The sequence below is a fragment of the Oryzias melastigma genome, linkage group LG4 (assembly GCF_002922805.2).
Source record: "Oryzias melastigma strain HK-1 linkage group LG4, ASM292280v2, whole genome shotgun sequence".
NCBI lineage: Eukaryota > Metazoa > Chordata > Actinopteri > Beloniformes > Adrianichthyidae > Oryzias > Oryzias melastigma.
The window spans coordinates 25,677,807-25,698,280 of record NC_050515.1 but is presented as its reverse complement, the minus strand read 5'-3'; the positions used below and the strand labels follow the sequence as shown (position 1 = coordinate 25,698,280).

The window sequence follows — 20,474 nt, the reverse complement described above, 5'->3', positions numbered from 1 at the left end:
CTCAACTTGAATGGCTTTAACTCACATCAAATCTCTTCTATTTTCTATTTATGTCAGACACAGTCTCATTTATTCAGACAGAAGATGCGACAATGGTGTGAACTGTATCCCCTTAGCCACACCCCACTAGGATTAAAAGCAATCAGGCTGAAAATTTAATTTTTTTATTTAATGTTTTAGTTGAATTATTTTTTTGACAGTGCAAATGAAACCAGTTCATGAGGTAAAAGTTGATCTCGCTCTGAGACATAATGCTTCCTTGAAACTTAGTGATATTTGTGTCACTCCCGTTGCTTTTGCTGCTGCTCTGCGGTGACCTGGGAGCCGCTGACAGCAGTGACTTGGGGGAAGTAACCAGAGTCCAGCTTCATCTCACCTGCACACCAAGACAGGTTCATGTCAGCTATGTGAGAAGTCCGAATGTCGGAGTCCTGACGCATGTCGACAGAGGCACTGTCGGCCTCCACACAATCCGCTGTAGTCCGTTTCCCTTGTAAAAAGATGCTACTTAAGATATTTGTTTCCACACTTTTTGGCCACAAAAATCCAGCAATAGAACCGAGGGTCAGCCCCTGGAATGTGTCCGAGTACTCCACTTCTACACTCGATAACAAGCCCGACAGTAAGTCTCCACATGAGCTGGAAAATGGGTCTTTATCTGGATTTTCTGCAGCATCTTCCTGCTCTTCCTCTTCATCGATCTCCTCCTCTTCTCCTGGATCCAGTGTAGCAATCTGTGGTTTGTAGCCAGCATGTTCAGCCAGTAAGGCCCCAGTCTCTGACATGGATGTGCATGGGCCTGAGCCAATCTGGGACAAATCCACATGGATGGTGGGGTACACTTCATCCCTCTCCTGGGAGATCACAGTGATGGGGGACAGTGGGGGGTCACTATCGTTGGTGGATGACAATACCGGGTCGCTGCTGTCATTCTGTTGGCAGAACCAAAAACCGCAAACATTTAAACACTGGAGGCTTTTGTTTCATATGTGTTTGTTGTGTAGTTTACCAAAATAAAGCTGTCAGAATAAAAGCACATCATAGATTACTGATAACCTTTAGTTCAGGGGTGTCAAACTGAATCGCACAAGGGGCCAAAATGCAAAACACACATTAGGTGGGCAGGCGGAACAGGATAAACATTTATTGAACACTCTAAAACTACATCTTTAAAACTTTAAAACCTTAACTTTTTAACATAATTATGAACTAGATATATATCATTACCTGTGATAATGCTAGTGTGAATGCTATAAGCTGAATTAGGCCGCTGAAGATGCTAGAGCTGATAGCTGAAATTGATTGCTAAAAATGTTGTAGCTGATAGCAGAAATCACTCAAGCTTATAGCCAGATAAAATATTAGCTAAATGCCAAATTAGCCTAAAAAACTAATACAAAAAAACTAGGTTAGCCAAAACAGCTAGCATGTAGCTGAACTATTAGCTAAACGTCAAAATAGCCAAAAAAACTGAAAAAAGCCTAAATTAGTCAAAACAGCTAATTAGTCAAAACAGCTAATTAGCCCAGTTCCAAAAAACCTAAAAAAGGGTTAAAATAAGTCTAATTAGCCAAAACAGCTAGCATGTAGCTGAAATTTTAGCTAAGCTCCAAAAAAGCCTAAGAAATCTTAGTAAATGCCAGAATAGTCCAAAAAGCTAGCAGAATTCCAATTAATCATTACCTTTAGCAGTCTGATAGCATTACTGTGCCCTGGTTTTGGCAAATTCACAACAAGCCACGCCGGCCCCCAGGACAGGAATTTTTGTTTGATCCTGAGAAACAAAGACAACACAGATTTAAATATTATCATTTGACATTAGAATAATCTCCAGTTTTATAATAAAACAGAAAAACAAATATTTTTGCAAGCAAAGACTCCAAGGATCAGTGCAAAGTTAAATTTCGATTTACCAGGAAACGAGCAGATAATTTTTGCTCATCTGCTGTGGTGATGCTGTGGTTTGGCATTTAAAAAAAAGGCAACCTCAGTGGCATTTATCAGTATTACTCATAAAACAAGAACGTCAGACCATTTCAGAAACTGATTAGGAGCAGTTCACTTTTTATCGGTACCTTTTCCTCACACAGCTGCAGCACATCAGGTTTGCAATGGCTGTGAAGAAGATGGCAGCAGAGAAGACGATCACAACCACCAGGCCAACTAGAGAAAGGAGAACAAATTCCTAAATACATTACATCAGAGATAATGATGTTATTTTGAGAGCAAAGCTCTACCCCAGCAGCACACTGACCTGCTGGAGCTGCAGGCTGAGACCAGATCCTTGGCCCCTGAAGTCCTTCTCCTGCCGAGTTCGTTGCTGTCATTTGAAGAGCCAGAGTCCCCTCTGGACAGTCCAGCCACATCTGTCTGGGCCCAGATCCCGATACTGTGACTGGAAAACAGGATGACAGTTCATTTTCTTTAGGAAGGCTTCCCAATACAGACGATTAGTAATTATCTGTGAGCATTCACTCCCTTTCCTTTTTATTTTTTAATGTACATTTGGTTGCATTATTACAGGACTAAAAATAACTTGAAGATGGCATATACTTATTGTCATGTGTTTCCCCTGGGCTGATTGCCACTCCTTCCTGCTGGGTTCCACCTGTGTCCTTTTGTTTTTTCACTCCTCTTCCTGTATATAAAGGGTCTCTCCTCTCACTTCCTTGCAGGTTTGTCTTGTCACCTCATGCACTAAATATTGTCTCCCATTCCAGGTTTTGTGTGTGTTTTTTTTTTTTAATTTTTTTTTTTTCGGAGTTTGGTCTTGGTTGGTTTATGGACTTTGACATTAGTGACTAATCTCGTTTTTTCAGCTTTGTGCTCTTCCTTAGTTTTTGGATTTTATGTTATTAAAGACACTTTCTTTGGAGCTGACAGCTGTCCTGCGATTGTGTCTGGACACCAAAACCTGACACTTAAATAGCACCTTGCTTTAAGGTTCAATGTGCTTTACGGTCACACTCCCCTTTGCCCATGCACACACATTCACACATTGACTGAATAACTAATTAATGTTTGTGAATTGCGCCAGACAGTTCCTGAAAGCAACACCAAAGAGTGAGGATGCCGACTTAAGCCAAGAAAGATGCTCACATTGCAGAAATGTCAGATAGCTTCTGGTTTGACACTTCAGGGAATATGTATCGTAATGAAACTGACAATGATCACAAAAGAGCAAAGGACTTTGCAGTAAATGTGAATCCACGCGCTATGGTGCAGATATGTGGATCAAACCTGGCCAAAGATTAAAACCAAGGAGGTACTTTCACACAGAATTTATAATCTAGTCGTACAGACGCAAATTAGCATCAGTGCTTTAATCAGGCATATTTATATCTATGACTCTCTAAAGAGATGTCTTTTGATGTACATTGTCCCTATCAAATAAATGAATCTGAAGATACACTGGGCCCTAACATTACATTTATTAGAGAGGACACAAAAACAATCAGATGACCTTCCTGGACTGCAGAAATCAGAGGTTAAGAAAGAAATCTGCAAATAGAAATCTGCAGGAATCCAACAAACACTGTTCAATGCCTTTTGTTTGACTCACACCATCCACCCCAACACAAACTGGTTTCTGCTGCTTTTGCTAATTCAACGACCCACTCCAAAGAAAATCATATTTTCAGTGTTTTTAACACGTCCTTATGGCAATTTTATCTTAATGGAGGACATTCATTAAGAAAATTAAGCTTAAAATTGCATTTCTGAGTATGTATTTTCAAAACTCCCACAAACTCCCTGTTCTGCTCCATTCTGATGAATCCAAAACCAATAGATCCATACGTTTTCCTTATCCGAGCTGGAATCATGCTCAAAACTCTACTGCTAGCTTGGGGTTGTGAGGGGCTGTAAGCCAGCGGGAGAGAGTGCAAATCAAGGGGCTGATGGGAAATGAGCGCAGGCTTACTCCCTGCCAACTCAGGACTTATCCTTAACTCAGGGGTGAATTTCTGATGAACTCCTACCGCTCTGCAGAAACTATGTTCTAGGAAACTACAGTTTTTTTAATTATTATTATTATTTTGGCTAAAAACAGCATCATCATAATTAGGAGACAACTAGGAACAATTTTACAACTGTTTAAAAGATGGTCGGAGTGGGACTTTAAAAGACAATGACATTCATTTGAAGACCAAAATATACCAATTCTTGACAGAGGGCTTGATGGAGGGGTCAGAGAAGCAATACGTGTGCATGTTAACAACAGGGAGGTAACACTTAATCGACTTAATGGATGATTTGATACATATTTCTATGATACAATCAGGTTGACCTGTCTGTGGCAAGTTGTTAATTGAATCCATTACGAAAACTGGTATAAAATGAAATAAATTGATTATATCAATATAGTAAAAATACTATTGGGATTCAGGCTTGGTTGGTTTATTTTACAATAACATCAGAGAAACTAAGTCCCATCAGTGTGAACAACACACATTTGATTAATGATCACTCCATTATACAGTTTAAGGCGTGGAAACACTTTGAATTTTGCAAAGACATTTGATCATAATGATGTTCCCTTTGGATTATTTTGATGTGGAAAAACAACAGTGGGCTGAACTTTATGAAACTAAAATGTGAATGGAGACAAGGAAGAAGGTTGCTATGACTCAACTTCAAGACGTCACCTGACTGAACGAGGACCAGTTATCTGGTAAGAATATAAGGTTCTTTTTCTGTATTTTTATCAAGCTAACCTATTGCAAAAAATCTCCACATGAAAGGTACAATATGAAATATAGCAAGAATATCGGCTGGAATGATGGAGATAAGGAGTAAAGTTGCAGTAGAAGCAGGTAAAACTAACTCCAACTAGGGTGGAAATCAATGGCAGAACTTCTTTACTGTAGTGACTGCAGTCTTTTCTGAATTTAAGTTCAAAAGTTTTGTTTATCTCCAAGTTACAAACAGACATATTGATGTTATAGTGGAAGAAAAACCCAAACAAGAGTCAGCGACAATCTCTTTCTTTCCAACATTAAAATTCCCTATGTTTACTGGAAAAAGAACACAAAAGTCTGAAACTGTTTTTAAAGTCATATATAATGTGTCCTCCATGCTCATGAGGACATTTGTTCTCAGCAGGTAGCTTCAAATCACATCAACACAAGAAGAACATTGAAGAATTTGTATGAAATAATAAAAGGTAGCCTTACCAATTTTAACAGAAAAATATACAATATTGATTTGATTTGATGAATAGTCCTTGTAGTAAGAGTTATTTGTTGTTGTTCTGGGCATTTTAAGGGGTAATTGTAAAAATAGGAATGCTTTAACTGGAATATTTTCTAATTATTTTTATCCTTGTCTACCTTTATTATCCCTCAGGGATCAGACACAGTTTTGAGCAACAGCAAAGGGGAGCTAAGTCAGAAAATAACACAACAGTTATTAGTTTTTCTGTTTTGTAAGACACGTTGAAATAGTCTTACTTTGGCTCTATTTTTAGTGATTTTGTGAACACGGAAATGTAAGCAACTTTAAACTGTCAGAAAAGATCTGACAGGAGTGAAAGGTCACCTTTCATCATTTACGTAAAATTACTTTAAACAGCGTTCAGCTGTCAGCTTTGCCGTTCTAAACGATAGACATAACATCTAACCGGAAGTCATTCTGCACAATCGCCGTTTTGTGTGACGTCACGTGAAAAGGGTCTATTGTCAGTGATCTTGTATTTTCTAATCATTTCTCCAACAGTTGATCTCTTCTCATCTAGCTGCTTGTAGATTGTTGTCTCTGGTGTCCTTCGACAGCTCCTTGGTCTTGGCCGCGATGGAGAGGTTATAGTGTGACTGCTAAAGAGTGTGGACAGGTGTCTTCATGCAGATAACCGGTTAAAGTAGGTGAATTTAATACAGGTAGCAAGTGGAGGATAGAATCATTTTTTGAAGTAGAAATAATAATAATAATAATAATAATACATTTTATTTGAAGCGCCTTTCAAATCACCCAAGGACACTTGACACTGAAATAACAATACAAAAATAAATAAAAAATCTGTCAGGGAAAGAATTCTTGCTTGTTTGTAAGAGTGAAATCCTTTCTCTCCCCCCCCGCGGTTCTTTTGTATTTCCTGTCTCACAGTTAAGTTGTTAACATGACAGACCAAAATAGAACAAATACTGTTTTGCCTAGCTCTAATCATGACAATCTGGCTGCATTACAGTGATCTGTACTGTATGAAAGTTTGATGTTGATTCACTTTACTCACTACCATTAGCTGGCACTTTATAAATAAACTGATTTTAATCATACTTAAAGCATCTAACTTATAGTGGATAAAAAGGAGTTTTTGTTTTTGTACACAGCAGTAACCAGGTTTTAACCAGGTTTTCCTGTGAGTTCTATAGTAAATCTACATCAATCTTTGTTTAGACTTCAACACGACACATGGTACAAACTGGTTAGTCTGAGACATCAGACATGAAAGGCTTGCTATCATGAGCTCTCAGTGCATTTCCACAAATGGCGTGTGAGGCGCAGTAGCTCGTAACAGCCCTTACAGATGCATGGGTGCATATATGCTCAGGGCTTCCTGTTTGTGGTCACAGGCCACTCTAGAAAGCTCTAAAGACAAAGTGGAAATGACGACAATGCACGCTTCTCACTTCAGTTGGTTTCAGCTATACGTTTCTAACCAAACCCCACCAGCACACCGCAGAAAAACACTCAACCAGATGGTCCACAATAAAAAAAAAACATGCCAACTTCCAGTGTAAATAACAGCATAGTTATAATAGAGTAATCAAATAAATTCTCCTTTTTAGGTTTAAGCACTGAATTGGAATAAATGAAGAGTAAAGGGGCTGGTTGCTGATTGAATGCTACCACATTACGGGAAGCCTCTGCTGAAAAACCCTGCTGATGCATTGAAACTTTGAGGGAGGGGAGAATCAAAGGAATGCCAGTTGCATGTTTTCCATTATGCAAGTGTGGCTTGTGCTGTGGCAGACTCTGCATATGCATACTGCTGTAAATTCAAGGCGACCACACATGCAAAGACACAGGTATCATGGGAAACTACTGAAAGACCAAAGACAAACGTGACGAGGGAGGGGCTTAAAGGGGAGGATGAACAGGAAACTCGCTGTATTGAGTTCAATGACCTCCACGCATCATCAAGCATAATCTGAAACTGCATCTATTTTAGATTTAGATCACATATGTTTGCACACATTTCGGATTTCCAGAAATGTCTTGATTAATCTGGCATTTTTTTTGTTCTATCTTGTGTTTGTATTTACTCACCACTTTGCTGATTGCCTCTGGAGCCCTGTTTCTGCAAATATATGGTGTAGTTTATGATGAAGCCTCTTTGCTGGTCTATAGGCAGCTCGTTCCACTGGATCAGGAGCCGCCTGGCTTCATGGACCAGAACGTATGGGATCGGACCAGAAGTCGGCTCTGAAAGGCACACAGTGGCACAGAGAATGACAGATACAGCTTCCTCTGAGGGATACTACTGACTCCCAACTGATTATTAGTCTTACTTTCTTCTCTGGAGTAAACCAGGCTGGACGATGGAGAGCTGATACCTCTGCTGGTTGCAGCATACAGAGACACATTAAATCTCACTCCAGCAGTTAATCCTGGAAGAGCAGAACAGAAAGTTTAACCCTTTTTTAAAATAAGCAATCACCTAGGACTGCTTTACACTTCCGTTTAAAACAAAAGTGTTGTACACAAGATCACCACAAGAGGTCAGTGTTTCACAATGTTTCAAGCTCACTGTGGTTCCTTTGATTCTTACTAAAATATCAAGGAAAGTAATTTACAAACGAAATAAATGAACAAAAAAAATAAATCGTCCTCTTTGAGTGAAATGCAAATATTCCTTATTGCATTTCATTCATAAAGTCATACTTTTGTTATTAAATTAACAAAATCGAAGTTTTTAGACCCTAAATAATGTGAGTGAACAGTTAAAAAAATACTCATAAAAATGCATTCAGGCATTTCATTGACAGATAAAACAATACATTTTAATATAACATCAATTTGGTAAACATTATTCTCCAACAAGACATTTTGTGCTTTGTCTAGTTGTAAAACAACATGGACTGTGGATCATAAAACAGATTATTGAACTTTTCTCACATTTAGAGTGTGATTCATACAGCAAATCAAAAAGTTTTCAAGTTTAAAAAAAAAAAAAAATAACTAATTTGAGTTCTGTAAAATAAACTGCATTTTAATTGAAGCTATTCTTAAAATTACATTAATTTTGTTCAGTATTTCAGGACTGTGCCATTATCTAACGGTTCTGTGGGTTAAGATTTCAAGTGATCCATTAGATCAAATTCAATCTCAGAGGGGGCCAAAATCCAAAACACACCTTAGATCACAGTCTGAACTGTATAAACATTTACTGAACACAATAAAACTAGATTTTTAAGCTTTAAAAATGTAACTTTTTAACATTACTATAAATAAAAACAGGCAGGAATTTTATTCCAGAATAAATCAACTTAAACCTTAAATAACTTTCAATATTTTACTCTCCATAAAAATATATGTTGTCAAAATTATACAAGTTAGAAAAAAGCGCAAGATAACTTCGGGCCATTAATAACAATAAACTAAATTTATCTGGAGAACCGGATATAATTGGAGCAACTCCAGGCATCGAAAGCTGCATTTTTTCTAACATACCCCACTCCGGCATGTTCTAATTGGCTGGATACACCTGAACCAGGTAATCCGTCATGAGAAGATATCTGAAAGTCATGCAGACATATTGGCCTTCAAATCTTACCCGCTCCTGCTCTAGATACAGATTATTTCAGTAAATCATTTATTCATTTGTGCAGTTTTGTTGTGATCCCAAAGCTTGTGTTTGTGAGACCAAATTGACAAAAGTACGTCTATCTGAAAACTGAGCCCACCTGTGATCAATGTGTTCGTCTGATTTTTGTCCAGTTTTTTCCATTGCAGGTCAGCAGCAGGAAAGCTGGACCATTCTATCATGTAGTACAACAGTTCTCCTTCAGTCGGGGATGACCAGGAGACGAGCACGGAGCTGCCATCCGCTGCAGGAATAAGATCCTGCAAGCTTGGTCCTGAAACACCTGAATTAATCGAAAATAATAAACCGTTATTTTGAAAAGCAGAAACTCTCCTGTGTTCTGGGTTTAACGTGACTGTACCTGACTGTCTGATTTCCACCTCAGCAGGAGGAGAGGTCCCGTACGGGGTGACTGCACTGATGCTCAGGGCCTGAACCTCTTCTGGTACCAGAACTGAACACATGTTGGAGGCAGCTGCACAGATCTTCTCATGGAAATCTTTAATTAAGACCTTGTAATGTAGAATCTCTCCATTGTAATCCCCTGGAGATGGCGGCTGTGACAGAGTTTTATTCATCAGTTATTTTGTACACAACTTTTCTTTTAAACAACATTTGACGTAAATTTCAAGGTTTTCACAGTATCTTCCCCAAAAGAGATGACTTTATTTGTGAGTTTATCAAAATGTAAAAAAAAGAAAGCAAAGTGCGTAATTCTAGATGATGCTGTACCTTCCACAATACAGTAATATTCCTCAGGCTGTTTTTGTCGTCACCTTCAAGGATCCTCCACACCTGCAGCTGCTGGGATGGACCTAAGTGAAGAATAAACCACACATTTATGTTTTTTGTAGACTTTTTATGCAATAGGACCGCATGCATTTCATAATTATTGATTGTATCAACGTGCCTTTTCCAGGGCTTGTCTTTTTGAAAGAGGAGCTCCATCTACTGCAGCGTGGTTTTACACTAAAGCTGGGAGTGTCGTCTGTTGTATGCTCAGATGCTGAGTCACAAACTCTCATCTGGAACTGGTATTCAGTCAGGGGCTTCAGGTCGTCTACTATTACCAGGCTCTCTTTTATCTCTCCCTTCGTCTCCACCTAAAAACAGCAGAAGAGCTGAAGTCACTGTCGAGACAAACTGTGGAAATAAAAATGAATAAAAAAGAATCACTTTACCCAAAAGTCCCTGTTGTTTGTACGAAACCTGACGTGGGGTCTGAGATGTGCTGCTGACTCAGGGGTTTTCCAGCGTAACACGGCTTTTACGGAAATGTTCCTAAACTCTATTGCTACAATATCAGGAGTCTCTGGTATCACTGTGACACAAAAGAACACAAATAAGTTACTATAAAGAATGTTACACACAAAAAATAAAAATAAAAAAAGGAAATCAGTGTTGACTTTCAAACAAAATGCTTCATTTTGAAAACAATTTTAAGAAACTGGAGGAACAGAGGAGATTCTTCCAAAACTAAGCTGCATAATTATTGAACTGAGTATTGGAATTGGCTTACTTTAAGCAATCAAAACAAAAAATACTAAAAACGATGAACAAAAGAGATGTTTATCTGTACATAGATATGCCAAACAAAAAGGTTTATACAGAGTTCATAACTGAAGTTTTCTCAAGAGTCCAGTTATGAGTCAAACTATGAGTCCAAAACAAACAACTGATTACAATTTTGATGAATGAGTCACTTCTTAAGAAACTAAATACTTAAAACAAAATCAAAATGACTATGAAAACATGCAAATTAAAAAAATGTTAAATTGGATTAACTTCCACTGCAAAATGTGAATCTTAAAAGGAAAAGACCCTTGTTTTAGGAAATTATGTCTTATTTTCTGTCTTTTAAGAAAAGTTATCTCATCAAAAAGGATTTTCAATAGCAAAATAATCTTTGTTTGAGAAGACATGAATTAGTGACTCGAATTTTTTTTAATTCTTAAAGGCGTCATACCATTAAAATCTACTTTTGGAGCTTTTAAGTGTATCCAGTATGGCCCCTTTAAGACAATTTTTCTTCACTTATAAAAAATTCTCAAAAATAATCTGCAGATGGGATAAAAAAAAATATATGACTTAATTCTGAAGGCCTGTTTTTGCTCCAAAATACACTCATATTTTTGAATATTAATGCCTCTATTTAATCTCATATAGTATAGAATAGATTTATTATAATCATTGTCACATGAACAACAAAATGTAAAATGCTAACCAGTCAATGCTTCATTCATTCTGTTTCTAAGAGAATAAAATTATAATTTATTCCAAATAGTTTAACAATAAAGTAAAAGAATAAGAAAAAAATATGAATAAATAGTCATAACACAAATGCAGTCATAAAATAAGTAATAAGAGCAAAATAAAATGAATAAATAAAAGTCATAAATCATAAGCATCACACATTCATCGACACACATTATGGTTTCTTGTTTAAGTTCAGTCAACGATATTATTATTTTTTTGTGTGCGTGATTTGAAACAGAAGCAGATCCTTACCTACATCCTTCACACAGAGAATGAAAGGGTCGGAGCGCGATGCTCCAAAGTGGTTAGAAGCCTCAACGCTCAGCTGGTATTTAGTGTTTTCATCCAACATTGTTCGTAGTATGTGGATTATTTCGCCATCCTGGATATGTTGGGACAGGTTTTTCCCATTTTCTCTAGGGAGAAAATTATGTTAAACAATTAAGACCAGAAGCTTATATTTTATCTATAGAAAACAAGTAAATAATAATGATAAAAAAAAAAAAATCACCAAAAATGACAGCATTAATGAGCGTCCTACCTGATGGAAATCTTGTAGGATCTTGGCAGGTGTGTTTCCCGCCCTCTCTGCCATGAACATCTGATGCTCTGTGAGCTCCTTGTTGTTTCACAGGTGATATTTGCAGGTTTGTCTGGAGGGACTTTACAAAAATAAAAAGATAAGACTGTCAAATGATTTTATTTTTATTGTTAATTACAGATTTTTCCATAAACAGATTGCTTATATCTTTAGATAAGCTTCCTGTTTTTCAGACCATTACATTTTATCTTAAATTTTATGCTGACTCATGTTTGATCATCAGTTTTTATTGCATTTCTGCTTCTGCTTTTGTTGAAATAAAGTCTCCCAGGTGACACTGCTGTTTTCCACATGACTTTTTATTTAAAGGTTTAACAATATTTGCTGTAAAAGGTTCCATTAGTTATCTAAATTGGTAGAGGATCCTCATATTGACAGACAGTGTGGGAAAAGGTCTCCCTGCAACCCAGCGACGGTTTATCGACCACAGTTTCACTCTTACCACCTGTCAAAACCGAGGTGCAGTTCACCCTTTTCGTGCACCACAGCTCAGACATCAACATGTCCTGGTTTCATGCATGTAAATAAACAACTAATTCCACAATGTAGTAAATTCTGAGAGAAAACGAAAAAGAAAAGGCAATATTTTCTGTCAGATCCATCCTGCTCTCTCTCAGTTACTGACACTGTTGATTGGCTGAACACGACTCATTCCAAAAAAAAAAAAAAAAAAAAANNNNTTCAACACAACATGCAAAATTCTAAAAGTAATCTGTTGGAGAAATGTGCTTAATAGGGGGGCTTCTAGGAGTAGAGACATATACATACGACCAGCCTGCAGATCCAGTCCATTAACAACAATCCAGTTGGATTTTTGATCCGTCTTCATCTTGCAGACGGCGGAGGATCGTGGGATCAGGACCGACGGCACATTGAGCAATGCAGTGGTGCAGTTGATTCTTTGGGACAAATCGTAAATAGTTACTGTCTTGTTTCTGAGTTCCAGGGACATCTTGGACCTAAAGAGCAGAACAAAGGATCATATTTAGCAGTGAAGAAAGTGATATTTAACATTTAGCATCAAATAACATTAAATTGGATATTCCTACCCCCATTTACTACATTCATGGATGTGGCAGTAGACTGACAGATTTGACCCCAGCAGGAAGAGTGGAGCTGGCTCCACTGTGAGGTATCCATGGGCAATAAAACTCCCACAGTCGACACAGAGAAGAGGAAAGTCTGTCAAAAACAGAAAGATTGGAGAAAAGTTGAAAAACATTCCTGAATTTGAAGAAAAAACACATTTTTTTGTTCTGTACAGACAATGTTTGACATTTTAAGGCAAAAACAGGGGATTTCCATTGTTTTCCAACGTACCTAATTATAGAAACTGTAACGTTTTGTTTAATCAAATGAAAATCAGAAGAAAAACAAAAGAAACTCACGTTTGCTGGAAAAAGTAAGAAAGAGAATGCATCCCCAAATAGCTGCGAGGTGATTCATCTCATCTCTCCTGAATTGGCAAACACTCAGCATCTGCTAAAGAAAATATTTCACATTTCTTGGTTATTTCTTTAGGAGTTATCCTCAATAAACCATCGCTAAAGATAAAGTGCTACCTCATCCTTAGTCATGCAGGTACACAGCAGTCTTGCCAACATGAGAAAAAGTAGCAACTGATCGCTCTGAAAACATTTGAAATTCCTTTCAGCTCAGGCGTCAGAAAACACCAAACATCTACAAAACTGTCACTGAATCAGGTCTGAGCATTTAACTCTACATGAAAACACAAGCATCAAATATCAGAAAAACCTCACCAGATCATCAGGTCGTCCATCCTTTCTGATCCGATCCGCTCTCACCAAACCTCTGTCTGCCAGGAACGTCTGGCTTTGTGAAGACGCATCACGATTTAAGTGAGTTGAAATGAACCTAAAGGGGCCAATGACCTAGTTTGGTGGTATTGCAGCAAAGTAGAAACTTTGATCATTCATCTGAGAGTTTCTCTGGCCTACTTCTGCTGCCTGTTTATCATCACAGCCAACAAGCTTACCTTCAGCGCGTCTGATCCCATTCAGCACGTCGCTGTCAGCAAATGTTTTTAAGCTAAGACAGGAAAAAATGTTGATTCTGACTGACAGTAGTTGTGCCGTTTTTCATGTTCTTTGAAGTGAGGTAAACAGCACTTAAAATGTATTGTTAAACTGACACATTTCTGGTTTTTAAATGTAATTATAAGTAAGTTAAAGCAAACTTACACAGCAGGTGTGACCTGGTTCACCTGGGTTCCATGTTATCCAGAGGAGCGGCCTGCTGAAGCCCGTCGCTCCTTCGCCTCGTTCGTTTGAGACCTTCTTAGACTAAACAGCGACCTTATTTCTACAGTTTTTTCCATTTCTAACTTTTGTGAGCTTACAGGGAAACCCCAGATGTGCGACCTGACAGGATGCTCATGTGAAGATGAAAGAAACCCCAGACTGAGAGTTACTAATTTTTAGAATTACAAGCTCTACCTTTGAAACAATAAAAGGATTTATTGAGGTCATGCACATGGGAGATAGCTCCTTTATATCTCAATAAAGAGATGATTTGAAGTGAGATGAATGGGGACAGAAGGGATTTTGAAAGTCTCACATTAACCAAAATATTCTGCTGTTCTCTACCTGACAGCTGTGCAGTGTTTTTGTAAAAGGCTCATTCAAAACAGATTTCACACTTTATTTAAGAACATTATGAGGTGCATATTAGCAGTTAATATCGGGATCTGCAACCTGAGGCTCTGAAGCCTCATGAGGCTCCGTAATGCCTTCATTTTTGCTCTTTAGTTTAAAAAAACGGAAACAATTTCAATAAATAACAGGTTTGTAGTTTTGGTTCATTAGCAAATTAGTCAATTAGGTTATGTCATTGGATTTTTAGTAAAGAAATACAAAATTAAGAGTGGTTTATTATTAGAATAAGGTTAAAGTAAGCAAGGAAGTAAATATTTATTTCTGTAGTGCTTCATAAGAGTAAAAACACATGAAATTACAGCCAGTCATACATATACAGTGTATTGTAAACAAAAAAAAAGCAAACGTAAAAGCAACAATAAAAGACAAAAATTGATGAACTTAAAGCTCTTCCGAATAAAAACGTCTTGACCGGACTTTTAAAACACTCAACGGAGTCAATCTGTTGTACTAACAAAGGTTGTTCCAAAGGGATTTTTTGGAATTTGTAACAGATTTTGGTTTGAAGACCTCAAGGACCGGACCGTAGAGTCGAGGGTTAATAGGTCAGCGATGTATTTGGGAGTTAGTCCATGCAAGGCTCTAAAAACTACAGGTAACATTTTAAAATTTACCTTGAAGCCAATAAGACACAGATAACTCCATAGTTATGTGTGCTTGTTGATTGGCTCCTGTTAAAAGCCTTGCCACAGAGTTTTGAGCGTTTTAAAAAGCTTACACAGTTAAAAAGTGAAGTATGACAATCTAAACCTGAAGAGATAAAAGCATGGATAATCTTCTCCAGTCAGGTTTAGATAAGATGTTTTTGACGTTATTTTTATCGTGTTCTTCCAAAGATAGAGATTTTGTCAAAAAACACCACAAGGTTCCTGACACTCGACTAAGGGAACAAGGATAAAGGAAGGGATTTTGTTGTCTGGGGTAGAAGCTCATATCGATGGAAGAAAAAAAAAAAACTACACTAATGTTGTCATGTTTACCTTCTATAGTAAAAGGAGAAAATGGAGGAAAGTGTACCAAGAAAATGTCATGTGTCATTTGACTTTCTTGCATTTTTATTTAAATAAGTCTTCTAATTCAACACAGGGAGGGTTTTATTTTGAAAGGAACTTGAATGTACTGCTATAAAAAAATGAAATATGTAGAAATTGTTATAAATAATAAAAAACAATAATTCAATTATTGCAAATGAAAGGCTTAATGACCACAAAAGCAAAAATTAAGTGTATTTTTCTAAAGAGGTTTAGAATCCAGGTTTGAGCTCTGTTTAGGCTCAAATGTTGGAAATTCCTGATCTAGATTTTCCACAAATTTTTCTTGAACATTACCGAACAGAGCGGGATCTGTTCTTATCAGACATGAAACTATGTCCTTCTCTGGATGCAAACATTCTTAAAATCCCCCAAATTTAAAAGTGAAATATAAAAATTAAATGAAATACTAAGAATTGATGACCTTAACTTCATTCTGTTTTGCTCTACAGAAATACATTTCTATTACATTTTTCTCATGTCCTAGGCATAAAAATAAAAATATTTAACATTTTCTGTGTTTTAAAATACTTTTACATTTTTATGCAATATCTCTAAACTCAAATGAGAAATATTGATCAAACCTCTGCACATTTACATGTTATATTTGTCCATTTAAATGTATTTAAAACTACTAAGTTTGCACAGTTTGCATGAGAATAGATGTTTTTTTTTTCTTTATGATTTTGTTTTCTTTATCTACCAAACCTCAGATTACACCACAACAGCATAAGAAAAAGCATGACCTCAATCTACAAAGCAACAGCAGCACGAGTCTGACGCAGATAAAGACAGAACGTGCAAGAACATACATTACAGGAAAATCAAGTGACTTAAAATCAACACTTCAGCTTGTTTTCTAGAACGAGGTACATCGTTTTGCAGGTTTGTTGCCAGGTTGTGGATTTTAGCGGTAGTGTTGTGCAGATTGGAACTGCCTTGCTCCCCTTTTGCTGCTGAGATACAATTAAAAGGAAAGCATCCATCCTGGTCATAGAGAAGTCAAGTAAACCGATGTAACTACTTTACTTATATACCTAAATCACAGTATTTTTCCATAAATAAAATACAATGTGTCTGACTAAAACTGTTTTTGAACATTTCTAATCTAAATATGGTCATTTTTCGAAAAAAGCAGCAAATTATACAAGCATCTGTAATAAAATAAAATAGGTGACTGATTCTGTTTCATGACAACAAATATCTCAAAGCAAAGTCAAAGTAAAAAAGGTGAAAAGAAAGTGAATGATTGTGGAAGTGAGATAAGGACTCTTTTAAAGGCTTGTGGCTGCTGTTCACTCAGAATTTACAGAAACAGAAAACAAAATTTAAAAAGAACAAGGTCAACAGTTCAGGCCAACAGAGAGTGGGAAAGGAAAGAGAAAATAAAGGAAAAGTGTAGAAGACGGTGGTGAGAGCAGCCATACAAACTGATGCAGGGACAGCTGGAGGTAGCAGAGATGAAGATGTTGAGGTTTTCTTTGGGAATGATGAGGATGGATCAGGATCGGGAATGAATCCATCAGAGGAACAGATTATGGTAGAGACGAATGCAGGAGAAACAGTGATGATGCTGAAGATGGAGATATAAAGTAAAAGAGGAAGACCAAAGAGGAGGTTCATAGATGTGAGGAGGATTCCTTGTGGTAACTCCTAAAGCAGGGGTGTCAAACTCAATCACACGGGGGGCCAAAATCCAAAACACACCGTAGGTTTTGGGCCGAACAGTATAAACATTCATTGAACACAATAAACCTGATTTTTTTAAACTTTAAAAATTTAACTTTTAAACATTATGAATAAAACAGGCAGAAATACTGTTCCAGAATAAATTAACTTAAACATTAAAAAAAATAAAAATTACCCGGAGGGCCGGATCCGGCCAATTGTTTTCAATGAATTTTAACCCTTTAACTGCCTAACCAAGATGAAATAGCCTACATTAAAACAAAAAAATCTTTTTTTTCTGCTGCTTTCTTACTTAAGGAAGTAACACCATCCATCCATCTTCTGCCGCTCATCCGGGGGCAGCAGTCTAAGCAAAGATACCCAGACTTCCCTCCCCCCGGCCACTTCCTCCAGCTCCTCCGAGGAGCCCCAAGACATTCCCAGGCCAGCCGAGAGACGTAGTCTCTCCAGCATGAGACATGCCCGGAACACCTCTCCATGTAAGCGTCTAGGAGGGATAATTCTGATATAGTGCTTGAGTCAAAACTGACCCATTTTCACACTTGAAAGTGGGTTAATTTTGACCCAAACACAATATAAGGGTTAAAAGGGACTATCCTTTTTTTTCTAGATTATTTAACTCAGGGGAAAAAAAACACAAATTGGGTTGAATTGAAACTACTATAACACAAAATATTAGTATTGCTCCAAAAAAAATGACCTAAGAATTTATCCAAACATGGATAATCAAAGAATAAGGTTAAAGAAATAACTCAAGTGTTTGTGGAGTGTAATATTCTCTACATCTTTGTCCAAACTTTTTCCTTTCAGCAAAAGTTCTCAAAACTGACTCCATCAGCGTGGATGATACAGTATGTCTGCAGTTTCTGTAACTGCTGCTAATCAGCATTGTTAAAGCTCAGAATAGCAGCAGGTTATGTTAATGACAAACCTTTCCAATTGCCTTTTTGAAAGAGTCAACACCACATCCACCCACACACATCTTCAAATGTTTCTGAGTTGGCACACTTTTTTTTTTTTTTTTACTCTACATTGTTTTCTCTCACAAAAAACACTTAGAACATTGTAGGCTGTGACTTTCCCACATTTTCCACATGGGGGCTGTGAAGCCCAGAGTTCAATACCAAATTTGCTAAATAAAAAACTGTTTTTTAAACAAATAACAAGAGGTTTGTCAGATATAATGTAGTTTAAACTGCTTTCCTTGGGCACTTAGTGATGTGCGACCATATTCAGTCATTCTAATAGACAGTTCACGAGTGACTGAGAGCTCTATACCTTACTTTATCCTTAATAATATGTTTAATAAAGAATTTAAAGGGATAGTAAGAACAAACTATTGTTCTCTGAGGTCATAATTCTCACCACACACCCACTGGGGAAATTGAAAAAGATCAAAACCTGTACTCTGCATGGGCCTCTTCAGCTCACACTCAGAAACATACAATCCTACTTAAATACATTAGTCTTTGAACACTCAACTTTCCTTTTTACCCCTGAAGTTAAAAAGAAATGTGCAACAAAACGTGTCCCAAACAACATAATGAAAATCCAGTTTTGACTGTGGTAGACTGAACATGGTTGATTTTCTGAGTGATATTAGTTGTTAGGCGGACAGCAGAAGGAATGAAACGCCTGCAGAATCTCTTCACATATGAGGTGGATCTTTATAAACTCCTGATTGAGAGTTTTTCAACAGATTTCATTTTTAAAGTGGATTCTTTCTTTAACTTCTGACACTTAAGTGAAATCAGCACTACTCTTTGCTTAACATAATAGGATACATACAAACAAAAAGTAATAAACATACATTTTTAACAATTAAAGAATGACCATACCGCAAAAAAATGTTTCTATCCCTTCTTTTCTTTGTTCTTCAGCTAATGGTTTGGCACAGTGAAAAAGTGGCACAAAATACGCCCTGAAGAGAAACAATAACAAACAAATGTTCATGCAGAAGAGACAACCTGCTCCAGGAAGCGGGTTGTGATACAAACCCAGATAAGTTTGAGGGTAAGTTGGTGGATAACCTCAACTTTCAGTTATGTAACTATGGCAACTTATTCTCTCAAGATAACCTGCTTTGGAGCACATCCTGTTCCAGAGAGTTCTGACTGAGCACAGTGTCTTTTTCTGATGATGGTCCTGTTGAAGTGGAAGAACAGGTTACACAGTGCTTTTTCATCTCTTACCCAAATAAATATTTTTAAAAAGTGTTAATGTTCTAAATTCATTCTCATGTCACCACAGTGAATCCACCATTAAAACTTTTAGTATTTAGTATTTTGTAGTTTTAGTATTAGTATTCATTGTAACTTTTGAATTTGGTAATCCATTAAAGAGTCTTTACGTATTTAGTGTGCACACAAATGAACTCTGGGTTACTTTGAGGAGGTTAATTAGACTAACTTTAATCAACAGTTTTGAAACTGGCATATTCAGTATTCAGGTTTTGAGTTGATGAATTATTATTATTATTGCATGGTAAGACAACCAAACTTTCTGGAACAGGCCCCTGTTGCACCGGCGCAGCAGTGTGAGGTTGCAGTTTGTTTGTATACCACAGTTCAGTGGTACTGCAAATGACAACAGTAGCACAGATGTGCTGCAAAACGGCTGCTGCACTGCAGAACACCCCTGAACAAAAACAGCTCTACTTAACAGTTGTGCTGCAAAAACGTGTGGTTCATAGATGTAGTCTCAGTAAGAAGTGTCACAATCAACTTACCACAGGGTGCTGCTGCAAACTAAAATAGCATAGTGTTCATTTCTGTTACAGAAAGACCAGAAGCAGGACAGATTGAGAAAAATCCCAGAGGAGCCATCATCTGATTTCTGCTGTTTTCCCGCCCTCCTCATTTGCTCCACAGGTAGATGTGGACACTCCAGATGTGAATTAGTTTCAGTATTTTACAGTTTATGAATGGTGTGAACAAAGCAGATGTGTCCCAGCTCACAGTGACCCACATAGCTGCACCAGTAAAAAGGATGCAGCTGAAGGATCTTCTGTCTTCATTTCCTTGTGTCTGTCAAAAACCCGCCCAAGCGAACATTTCAATGTGGGCCCCATATGGTTTGGAGCTATAATTAGAAATGTTTGAAGTCCCTCTCCAATCATATTTTGATCTTTGATCTTTTATTTATGATTAACCCATTTTTAGCCAATATTGAAAAACCTTTGTCATTTTGTAGGACATAGTTTCTGTAGAGTGGCAGTAGTTCATTAGAAATTTGCCTCTGAAATGTGAGTGGGACTATTGTCAATCCAATATTTTGTGTTTGTAAAGATGTTTTATTGTATAATTGTGTGCATGATGAAAGGAAGAAAAGTGGACATCTTGTATGTCTCAGAGACCAAATGTAAGTGTAAGGCTCACAGACTGGCGGCAGGTTCAAGATGTTTTATCATGATGTGCATG

General features: G+C 37.2%; 1 protein-coding gene across 5 annotated transcripts; it reads right to left on the bottom strand.

Moving 5' to 3' along the window:
- Window positions 1-148: 148 nt before the first annotated feature.
- Window positions 149-15,467, bottom strand: il23r (interleukin 23 receptor). Of its 5 annotated transcripts, XM_036211645.1 has the most exons (20): window positions 13,862-15,467; window positions 13,657-13,709; window positions 13,421-13,552; window positions 13,223-13,288; window positions 13,049-13,142; window positions 12,710-12,842; window positions 12,429-12,619; window positions 11,601-11,721; window positions 11,312-11,475; window positions 9,985-10,124; window positions 9,714-9,906; window positions 9,536-9,618; window positions 9,165-9,360; window positions 8,904-9,086; window positions 7,509-7,607; window positions 7,267-7,422; window positions 2,255-2,395; window positions 2,076-2,163; window positions 1,684-1,774; window positions 149-932 (listed from the first exon to the last, which is right to left on the bottom strand). In XM_036211645.1, exons 2-20 carry the CDS (start codon window positions 13,675-13,677, stop codon window positions 282-284), a joined length of 2,943 nt encoding a protein of 980 aa, XP_036067538.1. In that variant the 5' UTR covers window positions 13,678-13,709; window positions 13,862-15,467; the 3' UTR covers window positions 149-281. The 5 variants fall into 5 exon arrangements, with proteins under 5 accessions (XP_036067538.1, XP_024133927.1, XP_036067541.1 ...); XM_024278159.2 differs by having other exon boundaries at window positions 13,049-13,139; window positions 13,657-15,467; XM_036211648.1 differs by having other exon boundaries at window positions 13,421-13,535; window positions 13,657-15,458.
- Between the last annotated feature and the right edge of the window lie 5,007 nt (window positions 15,468-20,474).